The sequence below is a fragment of the Anser brachyrhynchus genome (genome assembly GCF_964034855.1).
Source record: "Anser brachyrhynchus genome assembly, chromosome: 3".
NCBI classification, from domain to species: domain Eukaryota; kingdom Metazoa; phylum Chordata; class Aves; order Anseriformes; family Anatidae; genus Anser; species Anser brachyrhynchus.
Genome location: NC_137696.1, coordinates 126216864 through 126240058, shown reverse-complemented (window position 1 = coordinate 126240058; position 23195 = coordinate 126216864). Strand labels below are relative to the sequence as shown.

The following is a 23195-nucleotide window of genomic DNA, read 5'->3' as shown; positions in this document are numbered from 1 at the left end:
TCCGGGGCTCCTTCCTGCGGCAGCGCGGGGACGGGGGGGGGGGGCCGTGCGGTGCCCCCCGCAGCAGCAGCTTCCCGGTGCCCCAGCTGCGTGCCCCGCTACACCGCGGCGGCCGCAGGGGGCTCCGCCGGGGCTGGCAGCCGGGCCGGGCCCGCGGCTCTACCGGGACGGGCGGGGCCACGGGGGCGGGGGCGGGTCTATGCAAATCGGGGTGCTGCTGGGGGTGGGGCCACGGGGAGAGCGCCCCTGAAGCGGAGACGTGTGCCTCGGCGGGGCGTGGCCTGCGTGCGCGGGGGCGTGGCCATGCAGATCAGGGGGCGTGCCCATGCAGATCAGGGGGCGTGTCCACGCAGATCAGGGGGCGTGCCCCATGCAGATCGGCGCCGCGCAGCACACCGGGACAAAACCCACACCACACGGCGCCGCGCGTGGCCCCGCGTGGGCGCGCGGCGGGCGCGGGACGTGGGCGCCGCTCGGGGCCGGGCGGGGCGGGGCGGGCGCGTCCGCGGCGGGCGTTGCGGGGCGCGTGTCCGTGTGGTGGGTGTGCGTGCGCGCGCGTGGGGCCGCGGCGTCGGGGAGCGGGAGGCATACTTACCTGGCAGGGGAGACACCATGATCAGGCAGGTGGTTTTCCCAGGGCGAGGCTCATCCCCTGCACTCCGGGTGTGCTGACCCCTGCGATTTCCCCAAATGCGGGAAACTCGACTGCATAATTTGTGGTAGTGGGGGACTGCGTTCGCGCTCTCCCCTGGTTCTGCGGTGCCAAAGACAGAGCTGTGCTGGGGGCGTTTCCGTTCCTTTGGGGGGCTCTGGCAGCGCCTGGGGGTCGCTCCCGGCCGCGGTTGGGCTCGTGCCCCGCGTGGGCTGCCCGGAGCCTGCCCGTGACGGGCCGCGGCCGCGGGGGTCGGGGTCCCGCTCCGCCCGGTCCCGCTGCACCGGCAGAGGCGCCGCTCGCTCGCTCGCACGGCCCGGAAGGCGGCCAGCCGGGCACAGAGGGCAACGATCGGCGCCAGCACCGAACGGCAGCGTGAGCGGAGCACCAGCTCACGACGAGCTCCCGATTTACCTGCTGGGAAAGGAGCGGGCGTGGGGCGTAGGGGAAGGTCCAGAGCTCCGTCACCCATCACGGAATTGTAGGGGTTGGAAGGGACCCCAAGAGACCATCGGGTCCAACCCCCCTGCCAAAGCAGTTCCCTAGAGCAGGCTGCCCAGGCAGGCGTCCAGACGGGCCTTGAATATCTGCAGAGAAGGAGACCCCACAGCCTCCCTGGGCAGCCTGTCCCAGCGCTCCGTCACCCTCACCGGGAAGAAGTTCTTTCGCATGTTGGTGCGGAACTGCCTGGGCTCCATTTTGTGGCCATTGCCCCTGGTCCTGTCCCCACAAACCACTGAAAGGAGGTTGGCCAAATCCCTCTGCCTCCCACACCTCGGGTATTTATACACATTGGTGAGATCCCCTCTTGGTCTTCTCTTCTCCAGGCTGAACAGCCCCAGGTCTCTCAGCATTTCCTCACAGAGGAGATGCTCCAGGCCCCGTATCATCTTTGTGGCCCTCCGCTGGACTCTTTCCTGAAGATTTCTGTCTTTTTTGTACCAGAAAGCCCACAACTGGACACAGTACTCCAGGTGAGGCCTGACCAGGGCAGAATAGAGGGGGAGGATCACCTCCCTTGACCTGTTGGCCACCCTCTGAGCTCAGCCAGTTCTCAACCCACCTAACTGTCCACTCCTCTATCCCACGCTTTCTCAGCTTCACTAGCAGGATGTCGTGGGAGACAGTATCAAAAGCCTTGCTAAAGTCAAGGTAGATGACATCCACTGCTCTTGCCCCATCTACCCAGCTGGTGATGCCATCATAGAAGGCTACGAGGTTGGTCGAGCACGACTTCCCCTTGGTGAATCCATGCTGACTACTCCTCACAACCTTCTTCTCTTCCAATTGCTTGGAGATGGCATCCAGAACAAGCTGTTCCAACGCCTTTCCGGGGACGGAGGTGAGACTGACTGTCCTGTAGTTGCCCGGATCCTCCTCCTTGCCCTTCTTGAAGACCGGAGTGACATTGGCTATCCTCCAGTCCTCAGGCACCTCTCCTGTTCTCCAGGACCTTTCAAAGATGATAGAGAGCGGTTCGGCGATCACCTCTGCTAACTCCCTCAGCACACGTGGATGCATCCCATCAGGACCCATGGACTTGTGTGCAGTGAGCCCACTGAGATGCTCCCGAACCACTCCCTCATCAATCAGGGGGGAGATCTCCACTTCCCAGACTCTTTCTACTCCCTCCAGGGTCCAGGGGTACCGGGGGGGGGAGGGAGTCTTTGAAGCAAAGACCGAAGCAAAGAAGGCATTCAGTATCTCTGCCTTCTCAGCGTCCCCCGTTACCAGGACACCCCCCTCATTCAGCAGGGGACCCACATTATCCCTAGTCTTCCTTTTACTGTTTACATACTTAAAGAAAAAAAAATCTTATTATCCTTTATCTCCTTTGCCAGCTTCATCTCCAGGTGGGCTTTAGCCTCCTTCATCGTGTCCCTGCAGGCCCTCACAACACTCCTATACTCCTCCCAAGAGGACAGGCCCTTTTTCCACATTTCATAGACCTTGCTCTTCCTTTTGATCTTGTTGATGAGCTCCTTGCTCATCCACGCAGGTTTCCTGCCCCCTTTCTCTGATTTCCTACTCTTCAGGAGACACCGATCCTGAGCTTGGAAGAAGTACTGTTTGAATGTTGCCCAGCTCTCACAAGCACCCATACCTTCTAGGGATCTAGCTCATGAGATACCCCCAAGTAGGTCCTGGAAGAGGTCAAAGCTGGCACTCCAAAAGTCCAGGTTAGCAATCCTACTTTTTGCCTTACTTCTTCCACTCCAGACCTTCAACTCCACCATCTCATGGTCACTGAATCCCAAGCTACCCCCAACCTTCACATCCCTAACAAGCCCATCCCTGTTGGTAAGAATAAGGTCCAGAAGCACCCCCCACATCGTCGGCTCCTCCACCACCTGCATCAGAAAATTATCTTCAATGCATTCTAGGAACCGTTTGGACTGCGTGTGCCTGGCCGAGTTGCTTACCCAGCAGATGTCGGGATAATTAAAGAAGTCCCCCGTGAGAACCATCATCCAGGATCGTGAGGCTACTTCCAGCTGCTTGTAGAAGGCCTCATCGACCTCCTCCTGATCTGGTGAGCTGCAGTACACCCCCACAGCAGTGTAACCCATACCAGCCCGCCCCTTAATTCTCACCCACAAGCTCTCCACTTTTTCTTCACCTTCCCCCGGGTGGAGCTGGGTACATTCTAATTGCTCTCTCACATAGAATTTCACTTATCTTATAGTTCCTGTGAGTGACAGCTTGATTAATCCTGGATCCCAGAAGGATCCTGGGTGTTCCTCTGCCGGTGCATCACAAACTGGGGCGGGAGGCAGCCACGGACCCTGCTGGGCCCCGCAGGGCAGGAGCAGTGGAGGAAGTGTGCTTTTACTCTGCTGGGTTTTACGCGTGGTTTTACCCAGCTGGGCAGCCGAGCTCCACCTCAGCCGCTCTCTCGCTCCCCCTCCTCAAAGCGGAGAAAATACGATGCAAAGGGCTCGAGAGGTGAGATAAGGATGGGGAGATCACTCAACAGTTATCACGGGTAAAACAGACTCAGCAAAGGGAGATTAATAAAAGTTATTACCTATTACTGAGATGGAGCTGTGAGAAACAACAACAAAAAAGAAAGACACCTTCCCCTCAAGCAGCGCAGGGCGAGGGGGGCTGCGGTCAGTCCCTGACGCTTCGTCCCCGCCGCTCCTCCTCGGTCCCTCTCTGCCCCTGCTCCCCGCGGGGTCCCTCCCACGGGATGCCGTCCTTCCCCAGCTGAGCCTGCGGGGGCTGCCCACAGGCAGCAGCTCCTCAAGAACTGCTCCCACACGGCTCCGTCCCACGGGGTCCATCCCCCAGGAGCAAACTGCTCCAGCACGGGGCCCCCACAGGTAGCAGCTCCCCCCAGGCCCCTGCTCCTGCGTGGGCTCCTCTCCGCGGGCTGCAGCTCCGGCCTGGGGCCTGCTCCTGCGGGGGCTCTCCGTGGGCCGCAGCCTCCTCCAGGCCACATCCACCTGCTCCACCGGGGGCTCCTCCACGGGCTGCAGCGTGGAGATCTGCTCCGTGTGGGACCCGTGGGCTGCAGGGGGACAGCCTGCTCCACCAGGGGCCTCTCCCCAGGCCGCAGGGGAACTGCTGCTGTGAGCCTGGAGCACCTCCTGCCTCCTGCTGCACTGACCTTGGGGGCTGCAGGGCTGGCTCTCACTCCTCTCTCCCAGCTGCCGTTGCACAGCATTTTTTTTTCGTTTTGTTTTTTTTTTTTCTTCCCCTTTCTTAACTCTGCTCTGTTGGAAGAACAAACGACGTTGCTTATCAGCTTGGCTCCAGCCAGTGGCGGGTACAGAGCTGGCTCAAACTGGCCCTTATCTACCACGGGGCAGCTTCTTGATTCTTCTCACAAAGGCCACCCCTGCAACCCCTCGCTGGTAGCCTTGCCGCACAAACCCGACAGAGGAAGGCACGGTGCTGCCCTCGCACTTAGTGAGAGACCCCGAGAGCAGCAGAGGCGCCCGCTCAGCTCCTCCCGCACAACCTCCGCGCCCCGGCACCCCCCGCTCGTGCTCGGTCCCCCAGCGAGGCGGCGGGCACGGGGCAGCGGGGCGGGGGCGCTGCGGGTCGTCGGGGGCCTGCGGGATCCTCTGCGGCGGCTGCAGCGCCCCCCCCCCCCGGAAGCAGCTCCAGGTCCCGGGGTTCTCCCACAGCCCTGAGAGAGCCGCTCGTGGAAAACCTCCGCCCAGACAGCCAATGCCTTCAGCCCAGCTCTGTCTTTGGCACCGCAGAACCAGGGGAGAGCGCGAACGCAGTCCCCCACTACCACAAATTATGCAGTCGAGTTTCCCGCATTTGGGGAAATCGCAGGGGTCAGCACACCCGGAGTGCAGGGGATGAGCCTCGCCCTGGGAAAACCACCTGCCTGATCATGGTGTCTCCCCTGCCAGGTAAGTATGCCTCCCGCTCCCCGACGCCGCGGCCCCACGCGCGCGCACGCACACCCACCGCACGGACACGCGCCCCGCAACGCCCGCCGCGGACGCGCCCGCCCCGCCCCGCCCGGCCCCGAGCGGCGCCCACGTCCCGCGCCCGCCGCGCGCCCACGCGGGGCCACGCGCGGCGCCGTGTGGTGTGGGTTTTGTCCCGGTATGCCGCGCGGCGCCGATCTGCATGGGGCACGCCCCCTGATCTGCATGGCCACGCCCCCTGATCTGCGTGGGCACGCCCCCTGATCTGCCCGGGCACGCCCCCTGATCTGCGTGGGCACGCCCCCTGATCCGCATGGGCACGCCCCCTGATCTGCGTGGGCACGCCCCCCTGATCTGCATGGGCACGCCCCCTGATCTGCCCGGGCACGCCCCCTGATCTGCGTGGGCACGCCCCCTGATCCGCATGGGCACGCCCCCTGATCTGCGTGGGCACGCCCCCCTGATCTGCCTGGACACGCCCCCTGATCTGCATGGGCACGCCCCCTGATCTGCATGGGCACGCCCCCTGATCTGCGTGTGCACGCCCCCTGATCTGCGTGGGCACGCCTCCGACCATCCAGGCCCCGCCCCCGTGCCCGCGCTCCCGGGTCCCGCCGCAGCACGGCGCTGGGGCGTGTGGCGCCCGGCGGGGCCCGTCCCGAGGTGCCCGGCCCGCGGCTCCCCGCAGCCCAGCGGCACGGGGCCAGTCCGGCCGGGAGGAGCGGGCCGCACGCAGGGACCGCCCGCGGGGCAGCGACGGCCTCGCCGCGGGGAGGCTGCCGCGGGTCGGGGGCTGCGCGCCCTCGGCCGCCCTGGCCTTGTCCCGGCGCTGCTGCAGAGCGGGGCAGTGCGGGGCGGCAGCGAGGGGCGGCGCCGCGCGGGGCTGTCCTGGCTTCGGCTGGGGCAGTTAAGTTTCTTCCCAGCGGCTGGTGCGGAGCCGTGCTCTGGGTTTAGGAGGAAAACCCTGCCGGTAGCACCCCGACGTGCCGGCCGTCGCAGAGCGGCGCTTGTGCAGAGCCCACACTTTCCTCACGCAGCCCTCCCAGCGAGGAGCCCGCGGTGCGCAAGGAGCCGGGAGGGGACACGGCCAGGGAAGCCCAGGGACCCCAAAGGGATGTCCCGCCCCAGAGGGCGTCCTGCTGAACGATAAATCGGGGAGCTGGCCGGGGGCTGCCAATGAGTCACAGAATTATAGAATGGCTCAGGGCGAAACGGACCTTAAAGATCATCTGGTTCCAACCCCCGTGCTGGTCCCAGGACAGACCCCTGAGGGACACCGCTCATCACCAGTCTCCACCTGGCCATGGAGCCGTTGGCCACCACTCTCTAGGTGCAGCCTTCAAGCCAATTCCTTACCCACTGAATGGTCCACCCTCCAAACCCATCTCTTTCCAGTTTGGAGATCAGGATGTCGTGTGGGACCGTGTCAAAGGCCTTACAGAAGTCCAGGTAGATGACATCCATCGGTCTTCCCTTGTCAGTTGATGCAGTCGCTCCATCACAGAGGGCCACCAGATCGGTCAGGCACAATTTGCCCTCGGTGAAGCCGTGGTGGCTGTCCCACATCACCTCCTGGTCTTGCATGTGCATTAACATTGCTTCCAGGAGGATCTGTTCCGTGATCTTCCCAGGCACAGAGGTGAGGCTCACCGGTCTCTAGTTCCCCAGGTCTTCCATCAACCCTTTTTTAAAAGTGGGAGCGATGTTTCCTTTTTTCCAGTCACCAGGGACTCCACCTGACTGCCAGGACTTTTCAAATGGGCTAGAGAGAGGCTCGGCAACTCCATCAGCCAGTTCCCTGGGGACCCTGGGAGGCACGGCGTCGGGCCCCACAGACTTGTACTCGTTCAGCTTCATCAGGTGGTCTCCAACCTGCTCTTCGCTTACAGCGGGAGGGACTCGGCTCCCCCAGCCCTCATCTTCGGGTTCAGGGAAACAGAGACGTGTGAGGCCTGACTGGCGGTGAAGGCTGAGGCAAAGAAGTTGTTGAGTACCTCAGCCTTCTCCATGTCTCTCGTTACCAGTTCTCTCCTCTGCCCTTTATCAGCAGGGGGTACGCTCTCCTTGGCCTCTCTTTGCTGGCCAATGTACCTACAGAATCCCTTCTGGGTTTTGTTTTGTTTTTTTTTTGTGTCCCTTGCCAAGCTCAGTTCCATCCGTGCCTTGGCTTTCCTGATCCCATCCCTGCACATCTGGACAGCATCCCTGTACTCATCGCTGGCCACACGTCCCTGCTTCCCCTGCCCGTGCATTTCCTTCTCGCACCTCAGTCTGCCCAGCAGGTTGCTGCTCAGCCATCCCGGGTGTCTGCTCTCCCTGCCTGCATTTTCCCCGGGGACGGGGAGTTCTCGTGCTCTAAGGAAAACATCCTTGAAGAGCTGCTGGCTGTGTAAGCTGGGCATCAGTCAGCTGGTGGTGAGCAGTTCTTTTGTCCTTCACTTATTCGTATTATTACTATTGTTAGTATTATTTTTTCTTTCCTTGTTAAAGTATCTCTATCTCAACCCTGTTTTCACTCTATCAGGGTCGTGCACAGGGGCTCGGCCAGCCGCGATCCCCCGACAGAGCTCCCGCTGCGCACGGCACGTCCTCGGCTCGGTGCGGGCCCCGGCTCGGCACCCCCTCGGCAGCGCTCGCTCTGCCCCGCCCCGGTAACGGCGAGCCCGGGCAGGGGCGGGCGGGCGGCGCGGGCAGCGCCGTGGGGAGCCGGAGCCCGACGGGCGTGGCCTGCGTGCGCGGGGGCGTGGCCATGCAGATCAGGGGGCGTGGCCATGCAGACCAGGGGGCGTGGCCATGCAGATCGGCGCCGCGCGGCATACCGGGACAAAACCCACACCACACGGCGCCGCGCGTGGCCCCGCGTGGGCGCGCGGCGGGCGCGGGACGTGGGCGCCGGGCGGGGCCGGGCGGGGCGGGGCGGGCGCGTCCGCGGCGGGCGTTGCGGGGCGCGTGTCCGTGTGGTGGGTGTGCGTGCGCGCGCGTGGGGCCGCGGCGTCGGGGAGCGGGAGGCATACTTACCTGGCAGGGGAGACACCATGATCAGGCAGGTGGTTTTCCCAGGGCGAGGCTCATCCCCTGCACTCCGGGTGTGCTGACCCCTGCGATTTCCCCAAATGCGGGAAACTCGACTGCATAATTTGTGGTAGTGGGGGACTGCGTTCGCGCTCTCCCCTGGCTCTGCAGTGTGAAAAACAGACCAGGTTTTCGTGTGTTTCTTCTCTAAATTTTTTTTCTGTGCTTTTATTAAAGTTACGTGATGTTTTTAAGAGGGTTCTTGTTCTATGCGTTCTGTTGTTTTGCGCCTCCATCCCCGTACATGGTGCTGGTCCCTGCCTTCGGAGGCCTCGCTCCGTTTTCCACCGGCGGTCCCGGGGCCGTGTCCGCCTCCCCTCGGCGGGCCCCGCGCCGCTTCCCCACTCGTGACCGCTCCCTCCCGGCGGCGCGGCCCAAGCGGGCGGTCCCGGCCGGGGGAGGCGCCGCGCGGAGCCGCCTCCCCTCCTTCCCGCCTCGCGCTTCCGCGCAGGCCCCGGGCCTTCTGCGCCCCCCGTGCCCCGCGGGCGCCCCCGGCCGCCAGGTGCTCCAGGTGCAGCGGCGCCGCCCCGCCGCTGGGGGCCGTCCCGCCCCGGCCCGTCCCGCCCCGGCCCCGCCCCGGATCCTCCGCGCCGCCGCCGCCGCCGCGCTGCACGCGCCTGGCTCGGTGCCGCCGCGGCCGCCGGAGCGCACGTGGAGCCGCCATGGGCTGCCTGGTGCTGCAGGACGGGTCGGTGCTGCGCGGCCGCGCCTTCGGGGCCGCCGCCGCCGCCGCCGGGGAAGTCGGTGAGTGCGGCCGGGCCGGGGCCGCGCTCCGCTCCCCTCGCGGCGGGGGCTGCCCAGCCCGGGAGCGGGGCCGGTGGGCGCCCGGGGCCGTCCCGTCCCGTCCCGTCCCGTCCCATCCCGCCCCGCTCCCGCCTCCCCCGGCGGCGGCGGCCCCGGCCGAGGGGCGCCGGGGCCGGGCCGGGGCTCGCGGGACGTGGGGGCACGCGGGGGGGCGCGGCGCGGTGCCGCGGGGGGGCCGGGGCCGGCCGGGACCCGCCGCCACGGCTCGGGCTCCGCTGTCCCCGCAGTGTTCCAGACCGGCGTGGTGGGCTACCCCGAGGCGCTGACCGACCCCTCGTACCGGGCCCAGATCCTGGTGCTCACCTACCCGCTCGTCGGCAACTACGGCGTGCCCCGCGACGAGGCCGACCCCTTCGGGCTGAGCCGGGTGAGGGCACGGCCGCCTCCCGGGGCGCTGCCAGCGCCGCTGCCAAACTTCGCCGCCCGCGGGCACGCGTTGGGGCGCGGCGGCACGTGGCGGGCGGAGGTTGTGCTGCGATGCCGCGGGCACCCAGCGCCGGGCAGGGAGCGGGACCGGGAGCTGCAGCACCCCTGTGCTCCGGGACCGAGGCGCTGCGGGGCTGGGTGCCGCTTCTTGGGGTGACTCCGGGTGCGGGGCGTTGGTCTCTACCCCTGGGGCCGGGGGGCAGAGCAGCTCAAGGCCCCCGGGCCCCTCCCAGCCACTCGGCCGCCCCTGCCCCCAGGACAGAGTCCAGGCCCCGCTGCGGCAGCTCCGTGTCCACCTCAGGCCCCGCTGCGCTGCCCCTGGGCCCCCTCCTGTGCTGCTGGGTCAGGCGTCCCCAGCCTCACTCACGCTGCTGGCAGTTCTTGCCGTGCTGGGGACGCGTGGGTCCGTCCCTGCTGTGGCTCTGTTAGGCTCTGCTCCCGGGGTCCAGAGCCCCCATCCCGCAGGGTGGGATGCGCTGGCTTGTTTGGGGCTGGGGCTGGTGGTGCTGTCCCACACCACATCTGCCCTGTGCTGAGGGGCCCCACGGCTGTGTTGGCCTCCAGGCCCGGGGCTGTGGTCCAGCAGCACTTGCCACACCAAGCTTCGACCTTACTGGTCTGGGTGTGGGGCGAGACAGGGATGACGCCAGCCCTGCCAGGGTGTTCTGGCCACGTGGCCAGGGCTGGGGGGCCCTATCCCTTAGGGCTTCCACAGCCCTGGGCTGTAGCTGTCCCACGGTGCCCCATGAGATGGCCAGGCTGGGCACCCACGGGGTGCGGGGGACCTCTCGTGGGCTGATGGCCATGATCCCGGCCATGCTCACACTCTGCTCCTGCAGTGGTTCGAGTCCAGCAAGATCCATGTGGCTGCCTTGGTGGTGGGCGAGTGCTCGGAGACCCCTAGCCACTGGAGCGCGTCCCGCTCCCTCGACCAGTGGCTCAAGGAGCAGAACATCCCTGGTCTGGCAGGTGGGGCTGGGGGCTGCAGGGTCGGGTGCAGGGGTAGGGGTGGAGCTGGGGCGCACCTAGGGTGCTGGGGCAGTGAGTTTGGGACCAGACCTGCCTCTGCATTGGGATTTGCTCCCCAGGGCTCCACCCAGGGTTGGGGTGGTGAAGATGCTGGAGAATGGGGTCCTGCCTGGGGTGGGATGGGGCCGCACAGCCGTATCTCATGGCCCTTCTGCAGGGGTGGATACTCGGGCCCTAACAAAGAAGATCCGTGAGAAGGGGACGCTGCTGGGGAAGCTGGTGCCAGATGAGACCCTCGAGACGAGCCTCCCCTTTGAGGACCCCAACAAGCGGCATCTCGTGCAGGAGGTGTCACTGAAGGTATGGCCAGGGGCACAGGTGTGAATGGTTGGGGGGATCTGGGTGCCTGGTGCTGAGCTGGGGCTGCAGGGCTCCTTGCAGCAGAGGGCCAGCCCCAGGCTGGGAGGGGGCCTGGGGCGATCGTCTGGTCCCCGCACTCACCTTCCCTGCAGACACCCCGCGTGTTCAACCCGGGCGGATCCCTGCGGATCACCGCAGTCGACTGCGGCCTCAAGTACAACCAGGTCCGGTGCCTGTGCGAGCGGGGGGCGGCCGTCACCGTGGTTCCCTGGGACCATCCCCTGGACACCGCAGGTGGGGTGGGCCCGGCCAGGGGCTCCCAGGGCCCTGCAAAGGGGAGGGTGGGATCTGGAGCAGGGGTTGTCTCCTTGGCTGGTGCCGGGGGCCTTGGGGAACCACATCCTGCCCCATGACAGGGAGTTTGGGCACCTCAGCATCATCATACCCTGAGGTCATGGGGGACAGTGGTTCTGGGGGGGGCCCGCGATGGGATCCTGCAGGAGACATAGTGAGATGTGGGGCTGGGGCATCATGATTGTGAGTGGGATGGTGGTCTGTGGGTTCGGGATACCTCTGTGCAACTCTCTTTGGGAGTTGGTGAGGTTGTGCACTTGGGCTGCATCTCTGTTGGGCTGCTGGGTAGGGCTTGGGGCGATCCCTCTGTGACCCACAGGGGTTGGTGTCCCCTCTGTGACTCTGCTTCTGTCTGGGCACAGACTTCGATGGGCTCTTCATCAGCAACGGCCCCGGGGACCCGCAGCTCTGCCAGCAGACAGTGGCCAGCCTGCGCAGCGTGCTGGGGGCCCCCCAGCCCAAGCCCGTCTTTGGGGTCTGCCTGGGGCACCAGCTGATCGCCTTGGCCATTGGCGCCCGCACCTACAAGATGAAGTGAGAGGGGTCTGGGGGTGGGCAGGCAGCCCGCGCAGGGTCCTGGCCGCCTGGGGGTGCCTGACACCCCGTGTCCCCGCTCCAGGTACGGGAACCGTGGGCACAACCAGCCCTGCCTGCACGAGGACACGCGGCGCTGCTTCATCACGGCGCAGAACCACGGCTTCGCGGTGGAGGCAGGCAGCCTGCCGCCCGGCTGGGCCCCGCTCTTCACCAACGCCAACGACCGCTCCAACGAGGGCCTCGTGCACGAGCACAAGCCCTTCTTCAGGTGGGCGCGGGGTGGCAGCGGGGGATGGCCCCTGTGTGGGGCTGGGGTGCAGGTGCCTGACCTCCCCCCTGCAGTGTCCAGTTCCACCCGGAGCACCGCGCCGGCCCCACAGACCTGGAGGGACTCTTTGATGTCTTCGTGGAGGCAGCGCGGGACCTGCAGCGGGGGGATGGCAGTGCCAAAACAGGTGGGCGTGGGGCACGAGGGTGCTGCCGAGCCCCCCGCGCCTGGGGCCGCACTGCACGAGGGGTGCTGTGCTGGGGGCTGTGGGGCAGAGGTGGATGCTAGGGCTGGGGCTGTGTGTGGGGTCCGAGGTTGGGGCCCAGGGGCAGAGGGGCTGCGGGCCATGGCTGTGGTGTGCGGGGCTGTGGGGCTGGGGCTGTGCCTGGGGGCTCACGGCACCCCCTGTCCCATCCCCTGCAGTGCGGCAGCGCCTGCAGGACTGGCTGGCGTTCAGCGAGGCGCCGGCTGCGGGGCAGGAGCCGGCCCGGCCCCGCAAGGTGCTGATCCTGGGCTCCGGAGGCCTCTCCATCGGGCAGGCGGGCGAGTTTGACTACTCAGGGTCGCAGGTGAGTGCCCCAGGGACGGGGTGGGCACGGGGCGGCGGGCCCAGGCCGTGAGCTGTGAGCCTGCCGCTCCCCCAGGCCATCAAAGCGCTGAAGGAGGAGAACATCCAGACGGTGCTGATCAACCCCAACATCGCCACGGTGCAGACCTCCAAGGGGCTGGCAGACAAGGTGTACTTCCTGCCCATCACCCCCGAGTACGTCACCCAGGTGAGCATCGCGGGGCTGGGGGGCATGGGGACGGGGAGCTGGGGGTCTGCCGGGGCTGCCTGGGGGTCTCTGGGTGGTGGAGCGCTGCCTGGGGGGCAGCAGGGCAATGGAGCTGGAGGGTGCAGCCCCGCTGAATGCGCACTGCACCCCCCAGGTGATCCGGAATGAGCGCCCCGACGGGGTGCTGCTGACTTTCGGGGGGCAGACGGCCCTCAACTGCGGCGTGGAGCTCACCAAGGCTGGGGTGCTGGAGCGGTACCGCGTGCGGGTGCTGGGCACCCCCGTCACCTCCATCGAGATGACGGAGGATCGCAAAGTCTTCGTAGAAAAGATGGAGGAGATCGGGGAGCACGTGGCACCCAGCGAGGCCGCTGCCTCCCTGGAGCAGGTCTGGGGGCGTGCTGGGGGCAGTCACGGGGAAGGATGGAGCCGGGGGGGCAGGATGGGGGTCAGCCCCGGGCAGGGTGCTGACCCCCGGCATTGATCTCACTACCCTCCCCAGGCGCAGGCAGCGGCCGAGCGGCTCGGGTACCCGGTGCTGGTGCGCTCCGCATATGCCCTCGGGGGCCTGGGCTCCGGCTTCGCCAACAGCCGGGAGGAGCTGGTGGCACTGGTGAGCCAGGCCTTCACCCACACCTCCCAGGTCTTGGTGGACAAGTCCCTGAAGGGCTGGAAGGAGATCGAGTACGAGGTGGTGCGGGACGCCTACAACAACTGCGTCACGGTATGAGATGGGGCCGGGGAGCCCCCTGCCCCCAGGGGGGTTGTGGAGGGGTGGGTGCTGCAGGGCACGGGGGCAGGGGCTCCCTGCTGCGCCCCGGCCCCGGGGGGCTCCCGGCCCCTTTCCTGATGTTGGCACAGCTGCTGCCCAGCAGGACGGGTGCCCTGCTGTGCTCTGGGGCCGGCAGCACGGCAGTGTCGCAGGGGCTGGTGTTCAAGTCCTGGCTGTGTGGGGAGCCCCCCGTGGTCCCCGGGGGATGGGGGTCAGGTGGGACCGTTCTGGGGCGCGGCGGAGCAGTGGGGTGGGAGCACAAATGGGGCCACCCGCATTGACCCCCTGCTGCCAGGTGTGCAACATGGAGAACCTGGACCCGCTGGGGATCCACACGGGCGAGTCCATCGTGGTGGCGCCCAGTCAGACCCTCAACGACACCGAGTACTTCATGCTGCGGCGCACGGCCGTGAAGGTGGTGCAGCACCTGGGCATCGTGGGCGAGTGCAACATCCAGTTTGCCCTGAACCCCGAGTCGGAGCAGGTGAGCGCAGCCCCCCTGCGTGCCCCGTCCCCGAGCCCACCGGGACAGCCGTGGGGGAGCCCAGCTTGGGGTCCTGCCCGCGCCGTGCCACGGGGCTGAGCCTCACCTTGCTGCCCTTGGGCCCCGCCGTGTCGGCCACTTGCCTGGCTCCCTGCCGGTCTTCTCCCGGTGCTGTGTGGTCCTTGGGCGGTCTCTGCCCCGTGGCAGTTGCTGCCCTCCCATCTGAGCTCCGTGGTCTCCCATCCCAGCTGAGCTGCAGGTGGGGGGGCTGCGAGGGGCCCGTCCCGCACTCAGCCCCCCTGCCTGCTCCTTGCAGTACTACATCATCGAGGTGAACGCCCGGCTGTCCCGCAGCTCTGCCCTGGCCAGCAAGGCCACCGGCTACCCCCTGGCTTACGTGGCTGCCAAGCTGGCCCTGGGCATCCCCCTGCCCGTCCTCAGGTAATGGCATCGCCGCTGGGGGCCGGGGACAGACCTCGGACGTCCCGAGGGCCCTGCCTGCAGGCCCCTGACACTGTCCCGTCCCCTCCTGTCCCCAGGAACTCGGTCACAAACTCCACCACTGCCAACTTCGAGCCCAGCCTGGACTACTGCGTGGTGAAGATCCCGCGCTGGGACCTCAGCAAATTCCTGCGCGTCAGCACCAAGATCGGCAGCTCCATGAAGAGCGTGGGTGAGCACGGCGGGGCCGGCAGCGCGGGGCGGTGCGTGTGGGTCCAGGCTGCTCACGGCTCCCTCCGCAGGGGAGGTGATGGCCATCGGCAGGAACTTTGAGGAGGCTTTCCAGAAGGCGCTGAGGATGGTGGATGAGAACTGCGTGGGCTTTGACCACACTGTGAAACCAGCCTCGGATGTGGTGAGTGCTGGGGTCAACGGGGTGCAAAGGGTGGTGGGTCGGTCGGGGGGGCTGCGCTGCCAGCCAGGCCCCCCCAGCCCCACTCACCCCTAAATCCTGCCAGGAGCTGGAGACGCCCACGGACAAGCGGATCTTTGTGCTGGCTGCGGCGCTGCGGGCTGGCTACTCCATCGAGCGCCTCTACGAGCTGACCAAGATCGACCGCTGGTTCCTGCACAAGATGAAGAACATCACGGACCACGCGGTGCTGCTGGAGGCGTACCGCGAGGAGCAGAGCACCATGCCGCCCGCTGTGCTCCAGCGCGCCAAGCAGCTGGGCTTCTCCGACAAGCAGGTGGCCTTGGCGGTGCTCAGGTGAGGTGCTCAGGGGGCGGCCCCCGGCTCTGCTGCTGGTGCCGGTCTGCGGCCTGGCTCTCACCCTGCCCCTTGCAGCACCGAGCTGGCCGTACGCAAGATGCGGCACGACCTGAAGATCCTGCCGGTGGTGAAGCAGATCGATACCGTGGCGGCCGAGTGGCCGGCCCAAACCAACTACCTGTACCTGACCTACAACGGCACCGAGCACGACCTGGCCTTCCGCGAGCCCCACGTCATGGTCATCGGCTCCGGCGTCTACCGCATCGGCAGCAGCGTTGAGTTCGACTGGTGTGCCGTGGGCTGCATCCAGGAGCTCCGCAAGGTTGGCTGGGCCCCAGCGCCCCACGGGCCTGGTGGTGCGGGCGTCTCTGGGCAGGTGGTGGGAAACGTGGTCAGAGGATGGGGCTGGGGGTGCCCTCGGCTTCACCTCGTCTGTCTACCCCGGCAGATGGGTTTCAAGACGATCATGGTGAACTACAACCCCGAGACAGTGAGCACTGACTACGACATGTGCGACCGCCTCTACTTTGACGAGATCTCCTTTGAGGTGAGCGGGCTGGGGCCCTGCCCGCTGTGGGGCTGGGGTGGGGGTGTCCCGGGCCCTGCCCTCTGCGGGGCCAGTGGGGATGGGGGGGGCCACCGCGACCCCTTCCCAGCCAGCCCCCTGCCCCACGTGCAGGTGGTGATGGACATCTACGAGCTGGAGAACCCCGAGGGCGTGATCCTGTCCATGGGGGGTCAGCTGCCCAACAACATCGCCATGGCCCTGCACCGGCAGCAGTGTCGCATCCTGGGCACCTCCCCGGAGGCCATTGACTCAGCCGAGAACCGCTTCAAGTTCTCCCGCCTGCTCGACACCATCGGCATCAGCCAGCCCCTCTGGAAGGAGCTCTCTGACATGGAGGTGGGGGCGGTAGGGGTGACGGGCTGCCCGAGGGCACAGGCCCTGGGCACGCCGGCTGAGGGTGCCTGCCTGTCCCGCAGTCGGCCAAGCACTTCTGCGGCAAGGTGGGCTACCCCTGCGTCGTGCGGCCCTCCTACGTGCTGAGCGGCGCGGCCATGAACGTGGCCTACTCGGACAGCGACCTGGAGAAGTTCCTGAGCAACGCGGTGGCCGTGTCCAAGGAGCAGCCCGTTGTCATCTCCAAGTTCATCCAGGAGGCCAAGGTTGGCCAGGGCTCCTGCAGCCTAGGGGTGGCTGCTGCGCCTCCAGAGCTAGGTCCTTCCTCGGCACCTTGCCGGGCGGTGACCGTGTGCCTGCTCGCAGGAGATTGACGTGGACGCGGTGGCCTGCGACGGTGTGGTGGTGGCCATCGCCATCTCGGAGCACGTGGAGAATGCCGGGGTGCATTCAGGCGATGCCACTCTGGTGACGCCCCCTCAGGACATCACCCCCAAGACACTGGAGCGCATCAAGGCAATCGTCCATGCCATCGGGCAGGAGCTGCAGGTCACCGGGCCCTTCAACCTGCAGCTCATCGCCAAGGTACCTCCGACGGGGAGGACGGGGCCGTGCCGGGGAGGGGTGCCGCGAGGACCCCTGCGGCCCCAGGACGCCCCTCACACCTGTCCCCTCTCCGTAGGACGACCAGCTGAAGGTGATCGAGTGCAACGTGCGCGTGTCCCGCTCCTTTCCCTTCGTCTCCAAGACCCTGGGGGTGGACCTGGTGGCTCTGGCCAGCCAGGTGATCATGGGCGAGGACGTGGAGCCTGTGGGGCTCATGACAGGCACGGGCATCGTTGGCGTCAAGGTGAGTGGGGACTGGGGCCGGGGCTGGGGGCCGCGTGCGGGCGGTCCCTGAGCCCTGCTGCCCCCAGGTGCCCCAGTTCTCCTTCTCACGCCTGGCGGGTGCGGACGTGGTGCTGGGCGTGGAGATGACAAGCACGGGCGAGGTGGCCTGCTTCGGGGAGAACCGCTGCGAGGCCTACCTGAAGGCCATGCTCAGCACCGGCTTCAAGATCCCCAAGAAGAACATCCTGCTGACCATCGGCAGCTACAAGGTGTGTGGGGCCGGGGCTGCGGGGCTGGGGCTGGCAGGGCCTGGTCCCCCCCCCAGTGCCCTGACCAGCTGCGGTGGTGCTGCAGAACAAGAGCGAGCTGCTGCCCACGGTGCGGACCCTGGAGAGCCTCGGCTACAACCTGTACGCCAGCCTCGGCACGGCCGACTTCTACACTGAGCACGGCATCAAGGTGGGGGCTCGGGGCCCGGTGGGGGGGCTGGGGGCGGCGCAGGGCTGTGACAGGGTGCTGCGGGCAGGTGATGGCGGTGGACTGGCACTTCGAGGAGACAGATGGCAGTGAGGCCGGCGCCCGTGAGACCCAACGCAGCATCCTGGACTACCTGGCCGAGAACCACTTTGAGATGGTCATCAACCTCTCCATGCGCAACTCGGGGGGGCGGCGTCTTTCCTCCTTTGTCACCAAGGGGTACCGCACCCGGCGCCTGGCCGTCGACTACTCGGTGCCGCTGATCATCGACATCAAGTGCACCAAGCTCTTTGTGGAGGTGGGACTGGGCACGAGCTGGGGACGGGTGAGGCAGGGGGGTGCCGGGGGTGCTGCAGGGTTGGCGACGTACATGGGCTCTGCTACGGGCGGGAGGGCGGCTTCTGGGCTGGGGCTCGAGTAGGTGCCCTCGTCCTGGCCCTGTTTGAGCCTTGTCCACGCACACCCCTGGAGGACACATCTAACCTGGCAGCTGCTGCTCCCACAGGCACTGGGCCAGATCGGGGCCGCCCCCCCGCTCAAGATGCACGTGGACTGCATGACGTCCCAGAAACTCATCCGCCTGCCGGGTAGGTGGGGCTGGGGGCTCTGGGGGCAGCACGGGGCCAGGGGAATACCCGGGGCAGCCCTGGGGACAGGGGTGTTCCTGTCTGCTGCTGGCGTCCCCTGCATCGGCCGCATCCCGGCGCACCGGCCCCTGCCCAGGGCCACTGCTGCTGATGCTGCCCCGCTCCCCAGGGCTGATCGACGTCCACGTGCACCTCCGTGAGCCGGGCGGCACCCACAAGGAGGACTTTGCCTCGGGCACAGCAGCTGCCTTGGCCGGGGGCGTCACTATGGTGTGTGCCATGCCCAACACCAGCCCTGCCATCACCGATGCCACCTCCTTTGCCCTGGCGCAGAAGGTAAGGAGATGGCACTGCTGCGGCCCCCACCGCCCTCCCCTCACCGTGCGCTACCGGGGCTGGCGGGGGGGGCAGCCCCTGCCCGGCACCAGCTACATCCCACTGCCCGCAGCTGGCTGAGGCTGGGGCGCGCTGCGACTTCGCCCTCTTCCTGGGTGCTTCCTCGGACAACGCCCGCTCGCTGGGACCCCTGGCCGGGGCAGCTGCTGGGCTCAAGCTGTACCTGAACGACACCTTCTCCAGCCTGCGGATGGACGACGTGTCGCTGTGGATGGAGGTGAGCAGCCGCAGCTGGGGCTGGCGGGGGCCTGGCGAGGGCCCCTGGTGCCCACCAGCCCCATCTCCCCCAGCACTTCGAGCAGTGGCCGCGGCATCTGCCCATCGTGGCCCACGCAGAGAGGCAGACGGTGGCTGCTGTCCTGATGGTGGCCCAGCTGCACCAGCGCCCCGTGCACATCTGCCATGTGGCCCGCCGGGAGGAGGTGAGCAGAGGGCCCCGGGGTCCCCTCAGAGCAGCCCTCGGTGCTGGGGCACGTGGCGCGGGGGGCCGCAGAGCTGCCCTCACCGTGGCTCCCCCAGATCCTCCTCATCAAGGCGGCCAAGCAGAAGGGGGTCCCGGTGACGTGCGAGGTGGCCCCGCACCACCTCTTCCTGTGCCGGGATGACCTGGGGCGCCTCGGGGCGGGCTGCGGGTCCGTGCGGCCGGCGCTGGGCACCCAGCAGGACGTGGAGGCGCTCTGGGAGAACATGGACACCATCGACTGCTTCGCCACGGACCACGGTTAGCCCTGAGGGACCGGGGACGTGGGGTGGGGGCGGCAGTGGGTCCTCGTGCGGCCAGGCATCGCAGCCCCGTCCCACGCTGACCGGCCCCATCTCGCAGCCCCGCACACGCTGGAGGAGAAGCAGGGGATGGAGCCACCCCCCGGCTACCCAGGCCTGGAGACCATGCTGCCGCTGCTGCTGACGGCCGTGTCCGAGGGGCGCCTCACCGTGGAGGACATTGTCCAGCGCCTCTACGAGAACCCCCGCAAGATCTTTGGGCTGCCGGCGCAGGAGGACACCTACGTGGAGGTGGGTCCCTGCCCCGCTGCCCGCCCCGGGCCTGGCCCCAGCACCTCTGACGTGTTCTCCCGGCAGGTGGACCTGGAGCAGGAGTGGGTCATCCCCAAACGCACGGCCTTCTCCAAGGCCCGCTGGACGCCCTTCGAGGGCATGAAGGTGAAGGGGACGGTGCGAAGGGTGGTGCTGCGTGGGGAAGTCGCCTACATCGACGGGCAGGTGAGGCCCTCGCGCCGGTCCTCGGTGCTGCTCCCCTGCACCCGGGGGGGTCACCGAGCACCGGCCCCTCACCCGCTGTGGCTGCAGGTGCTGGTGCCCCCTGGCTACGGGCAGGACGTGAGGAAATGGCCCATGGGAGCCGTGCCCGTGCCACACATGGCCCCCGCCAAGGAGAGCGTGAAGGTAGGGTGCGCAGCAGGCTGGGAGGGGCAGCCCCTGCCCTGCCCAGCCCCGGCTCCAGCTCGGCCTGTCCCCGCAGACCCCCGAGCGGCCCAGGCACGCAGGGGCGGGCGAGACGCTGCGCGGCCGAGCCTCCAGCCCCCGCCGGGCTGGCCCCGTGGGCGAGGGGCGCTTCCACCTCCCGCCCCGCATCCACCGCGCCTCCGACCCCGGGCTGCCAGGTGAGGGGAGCGGCGCGGTGGGCAGGGGGGCGGCGGGGCAGCGAGCGAGCCGCCGTGTTAGGGCCGGGGCCGCGGCCAGGTGCCCCGCTGATGCCTGCCCTTGTGTCCCGTTCAGCGTTCCGGAGGCTGGGAGCCACGCACCGCCCGGGCGCCCGAGGCACCGGTAATGTTGGGGGGGGACTCACTCAGACAATGAGACGCGGCCGCGCAAATGGCACTAACCGCAGCCGATGAGTGCATCCCCTCCCCCAGGTGCCGTGCCGGCCCCGGGCTGCCTGTGCCACCCCGGCACGGCCCCGTCTCTCACCCCGTGGTGGGGCCGGGTCCCTGGGACGGGGCACGGCGGTGCCCGCCTGCTCCCCTCCTGCCCCGGCCCCAGCCCGCGCGGCACCTCGGGGACCCCACGCTTGCCAGTGTGATTGGGGCTGCGTCCGATTGGGGTCCGTGGGGGGCGCGTGTGGGGCGCAGCGCTGGGGTTTGGCCTCACATCTCAGGGCAGCCGCCACCCTGGTGTCGGGCCCGTGGTGCCTTCACCCGGTGCTGCTGAGGACGGCAGTGAGGGTGCCAGGAGCACCACGCCGTGCTGGAAGCACCCCCGCAGAGCAGGGCAGGGCTGCTGCAGCCCGCCGCCCTCTAACGCTGCTGTTCCCCTCTCCCGCCCCAGCTGAGGACGCCCGAGAAAAGGCCGGCAGGAAGGCGGCGGAGGCAGGTGAGTGCTGTGGGGAAACCGGGGGGGGTCGGGGACACTCGGCAGTGGGGGGCTGTGGAGGGTGCAGCGTGGGCTGACCGCTTGCTGCTGGTACCACAGATGCAGCTGCGATCCAGGACAGCCACGTGTACCCCCTGGGACCCTTCCCGCGCCAGGCGTCCCCCCAGGGTGCTCCCCACTTCCAGACCTCCCCGCTGCTGCACCCCCTCGTCGGGCAGCACATCCTCTCCGTCCGGCAGTTCTCCAAGGAGCAGGTGCCCAGGCTGGGGGCGGGTGCTGGTGCTGCGGGGCCGTGGGCACCTGCATGGGCGTGGGGGGGCTCAGTGCCACGGAGTGTGCCCTGCCCACCCCCGCTGAGCCCCGTCTCCTCGCAGATGTCGCATCTCTTCAACGTGGCGCACACCCTGCGCATGCTGGTGCAGAAGGAGCGGAGCCTGGACATCCTCAAGGTGAGCTGGGGGCAGGGTCGTGGGTGCCCCGTGCCCCCCCCGCCGCGCTCCCCTTGCTGACACCGCGGCCCCGCAGGGCAAGGTGATGGCGTCCATGTTCTACGAGGCGAGCACCCGGACCAGCAGCTCCTTCGCGGCAGCCATGTGCCGCCTGGGCGGCTCCGTCGTGTCCTTCTCCGAGGCCACGTCCTCGGTGCAGAAGGGCGAGTCGCTGGCAGACTCGGTGCAGACCATGTGCTGCTACGCCGACGTGCTGGTGCTGCGGCACCCCCAGCCGGGCGCTGTCAAGGTGAGCGGGCCTGGGGGGGGCTGCGGGGCCCTGTCCTGCCCCGATGGCCAGGGCTGTGCCCTGCTCTGTGGGGCAGGGCCGTGCCGTGTTCCCCGCTGGGTGCCGGGGCAGGTCCTCAGCCTTGCCTGTGCCCCAGCTGGCTGCCAAGCACTGCCGCAAGCCCGTGATCAACGCCGGGGACGGGGTGGGGGAGCACCCCACGCAGGCGCTGCTGGACATCTTCACCATCCGCGAGGAGCTGGGCACTGTCAACGGCATGACGGTGAGGTGCCGTGGGGCAGGGGGGGCGCGGGCCCGGGCCCGGGCCCAGGCCCTGCGGTGCCATGGGTCGTGCTGACCGCTCCCCGCAGATCACCATGGTGGGCGACCTGAAGCACGGGCGCACGGTGCACTCCCTGGCCCGCCTGCTCACCCAGTACCGCGTCAACCTGCGCTACGTGACGCCCCCCAGCCTCCGTATGCCGGCCGACATCACCGCCTTTGTGGCCTCCAAGGGCATCAAGCAGGTGAGGAAGGGGGGTGCGGTGGGGCCGGGGGTGTGCCCCCTCCCAGCCCTGCTGACAGCGCTGCCCCCAGGAGGAGTTCGGGAGCATCGAGGAGGCGCTGCCGGACACCGACGTGCTCTACATGACCCGCATCCAGAAGGAGCGCTTCGAGTCCGCCGAGGAGTACGAGGCTGTGAGTGTGGGGCCGGGGGGGCTGGGGGGGGCCGGGGCGCGGGGCTGGTGCTGAGGGCTGCCCCCGCAGTGCTTCGGGCAGTTCGTCCTGACGCCGCACAGCATGACCAGGGCCAAGGAGAAGATGGTGGTGATGCACCCGCTGCCGCGCGTCAACGAGATCAGGTGCGGCGGGGGGACAACGGGGGGGGGCTCGGGGCTGGGGTCCCTCGGGGCTGGGGGTGTTGGGGTGGGGGGGCGGTGTCGGGCTCAGGCCACGGGGGCTCAGGGCTGGGGGAGGGGAGCAGGGGCTGGGGGGGGCCTGGGGACAGGGCTGGGGCGCTCCTGGGGCCGGGGCGGACCCGGGGGGGTCCCGGGGGGGTCCCGGGGATGAGGGGCTGGACCCGGGGGGGGTCTCGGGGGGCTCTCGGGGCCGGGGGTGTTGGGGCGGGCTCGGGCGGGCCGGGATCTGGGGGGGTGGGGGAGGGGCTCCGGGGGGAACGATCTTGGGGGCGCCGCCGGGCTCCGGGTCCGGCTCCCGGTGGTGACGTCACTTCCGCAGCGTGGAGGTGGACTCGGACCCGCGCGCCGCGTACTTCCGGCAGGCGGAGCAGGGGATGTACGTGCGCATGGCGCTGCTGGCCACCGTGCTGGGCCGCTACTGACGGCAATAAACCGCGCCCCCGGCTCCGCGCCTGGCTCCGCCCCTGACTCCGCCCATCGTCGGGGGGGGGTGCGGCGCGGTCACGTGCCCGCCATGGCGGCGCGGGGCTGGGGGCGGCTCCTGGCGGCGCGGGGCTGGGCCGGGGCCGCGCTCACCGCCGGTAAGGGCCGGGGGGGCCGGGCCCCTCCCCGCACCGCCCGCCCCCCCCGCTGCCGGGGGACCGCGGGGACCGGGGCCGGCACCGGGAGCGGGGCGGGGGGGGGGGGGGGGGGGGGAGGCGGGGATGGAGCCGGGCCCGCGGGGCTCCGGGAGCGGGGCGGCCCCGGGAGCTGCGGCCCTGCGCGCTGCTGCTCCGCTGGGCGCGGCGCTCCCCAGCCGTGCGGCGTCCACGTAGCTGCAGCTGTGAGCCCCCCAAAACCCCCGTGAATCCCCCCCAACTGCCCGTGAACGCCCTACAACCCCCCCGTGAGCCCCCCAACAACCCCCTTGTGAGCCCCCCAACCCCCCCATGAGCCCCCCACTCCCCCCGTGCC

The 23195-nt window shown here is 68.4% G+C and overlaps 1 protein-coding gene across 2 annotated transcripts; it reads left to right on the top strand.

Annotated features, from left to right (window-relative positions):
- The first annotated feature begins 8683 nt into the window (after positions 1–8683).
- Positions 8684–22686, top strand: CAD (carbamoyl-phosphate synthetase 2, aspartate transcarbamylase, and dihydroorotase). 2 transcript variants are annotated; one of them, XM_080584269.1, is made up of 45 exons: positions 8684–8862; positions 9150–9289; positions 10188–10317; positions 10535–10677; positions 10830–10971; positions 11394–11565; positions 11651–11836; positions 11911–12023; positions 12260–12405; positions 12481–12612; positions 12767–13000; positions 13115–13336; positions 13680–13868; positions 14185–14309; positions 14408–14541; positions 14612–14724; positions 14828–15078; positions 15157–15403; positions 15530–15628; positions 15761–15985; positions 16066–16248; positions 16349–16567; positions 16665–16832; positions 16900–17082; positions 17168–17272; positions 17340–17588; positions 17796–17877; positions 18047–18213; positions 18326–18490; positions 18564–18695; positions 18793–18994; positions 19097–19287; positions 19354–19494; positions 19582–19677; positions 19754–19895; positions 20011–20058; positions 20560–20604; positions 20704–20858; positions 20979–21053; positions 21130–21342; positions 21479–21604; positions 21693–21848; positions 21919–22020; positions 22090–22184; positions 22561–22686. In XM_080584269.1, exons 1-45 carry the CDS (start codon positions 8781–8783, stop codon positions 22661–22663), a joined length of 6768 nt encoding a protein of 2255 aa, XP_080440395.1. In that variant the 5' UTR covers positions 8684–8780; the 3' UTR covers positions 22664–22686. The 2 variants fall into 2 exon arrangements, with proteins under 2 accessions (XP_080440395.1, XP_080440396.1); XM_080584270.1 differs by lacking the exon at positions 20011–20058.
- Positions 22687–23195: the final 509 nt, after the last annotated feature.

Bases quoted from the DNA above. Each gene is read 5' to 3' on its own strand.
- CAD (XM_080584269.1), top strand. From the start codon at position 8,781: ATGGGCTGCCTGGTGCTGCAGGACGGGTCGGTGCTGCGCGGCCGCGCC. The intron at 21,343-21,478 runs GTGAGCGGGCCT...CCTGTGCCCCAG, and splicing joins CCCAGCCGGGCGCTGTCAAG to CTGGCTGCCAAGCACTGCCG. The intron at 21,605-21,692 runs GTGAGGTGCCGT...CGCTCCCCGCAG, and splicing joins GCACTGTCAACGGCATGACG to ATCACCATGGTGGGCGACCT.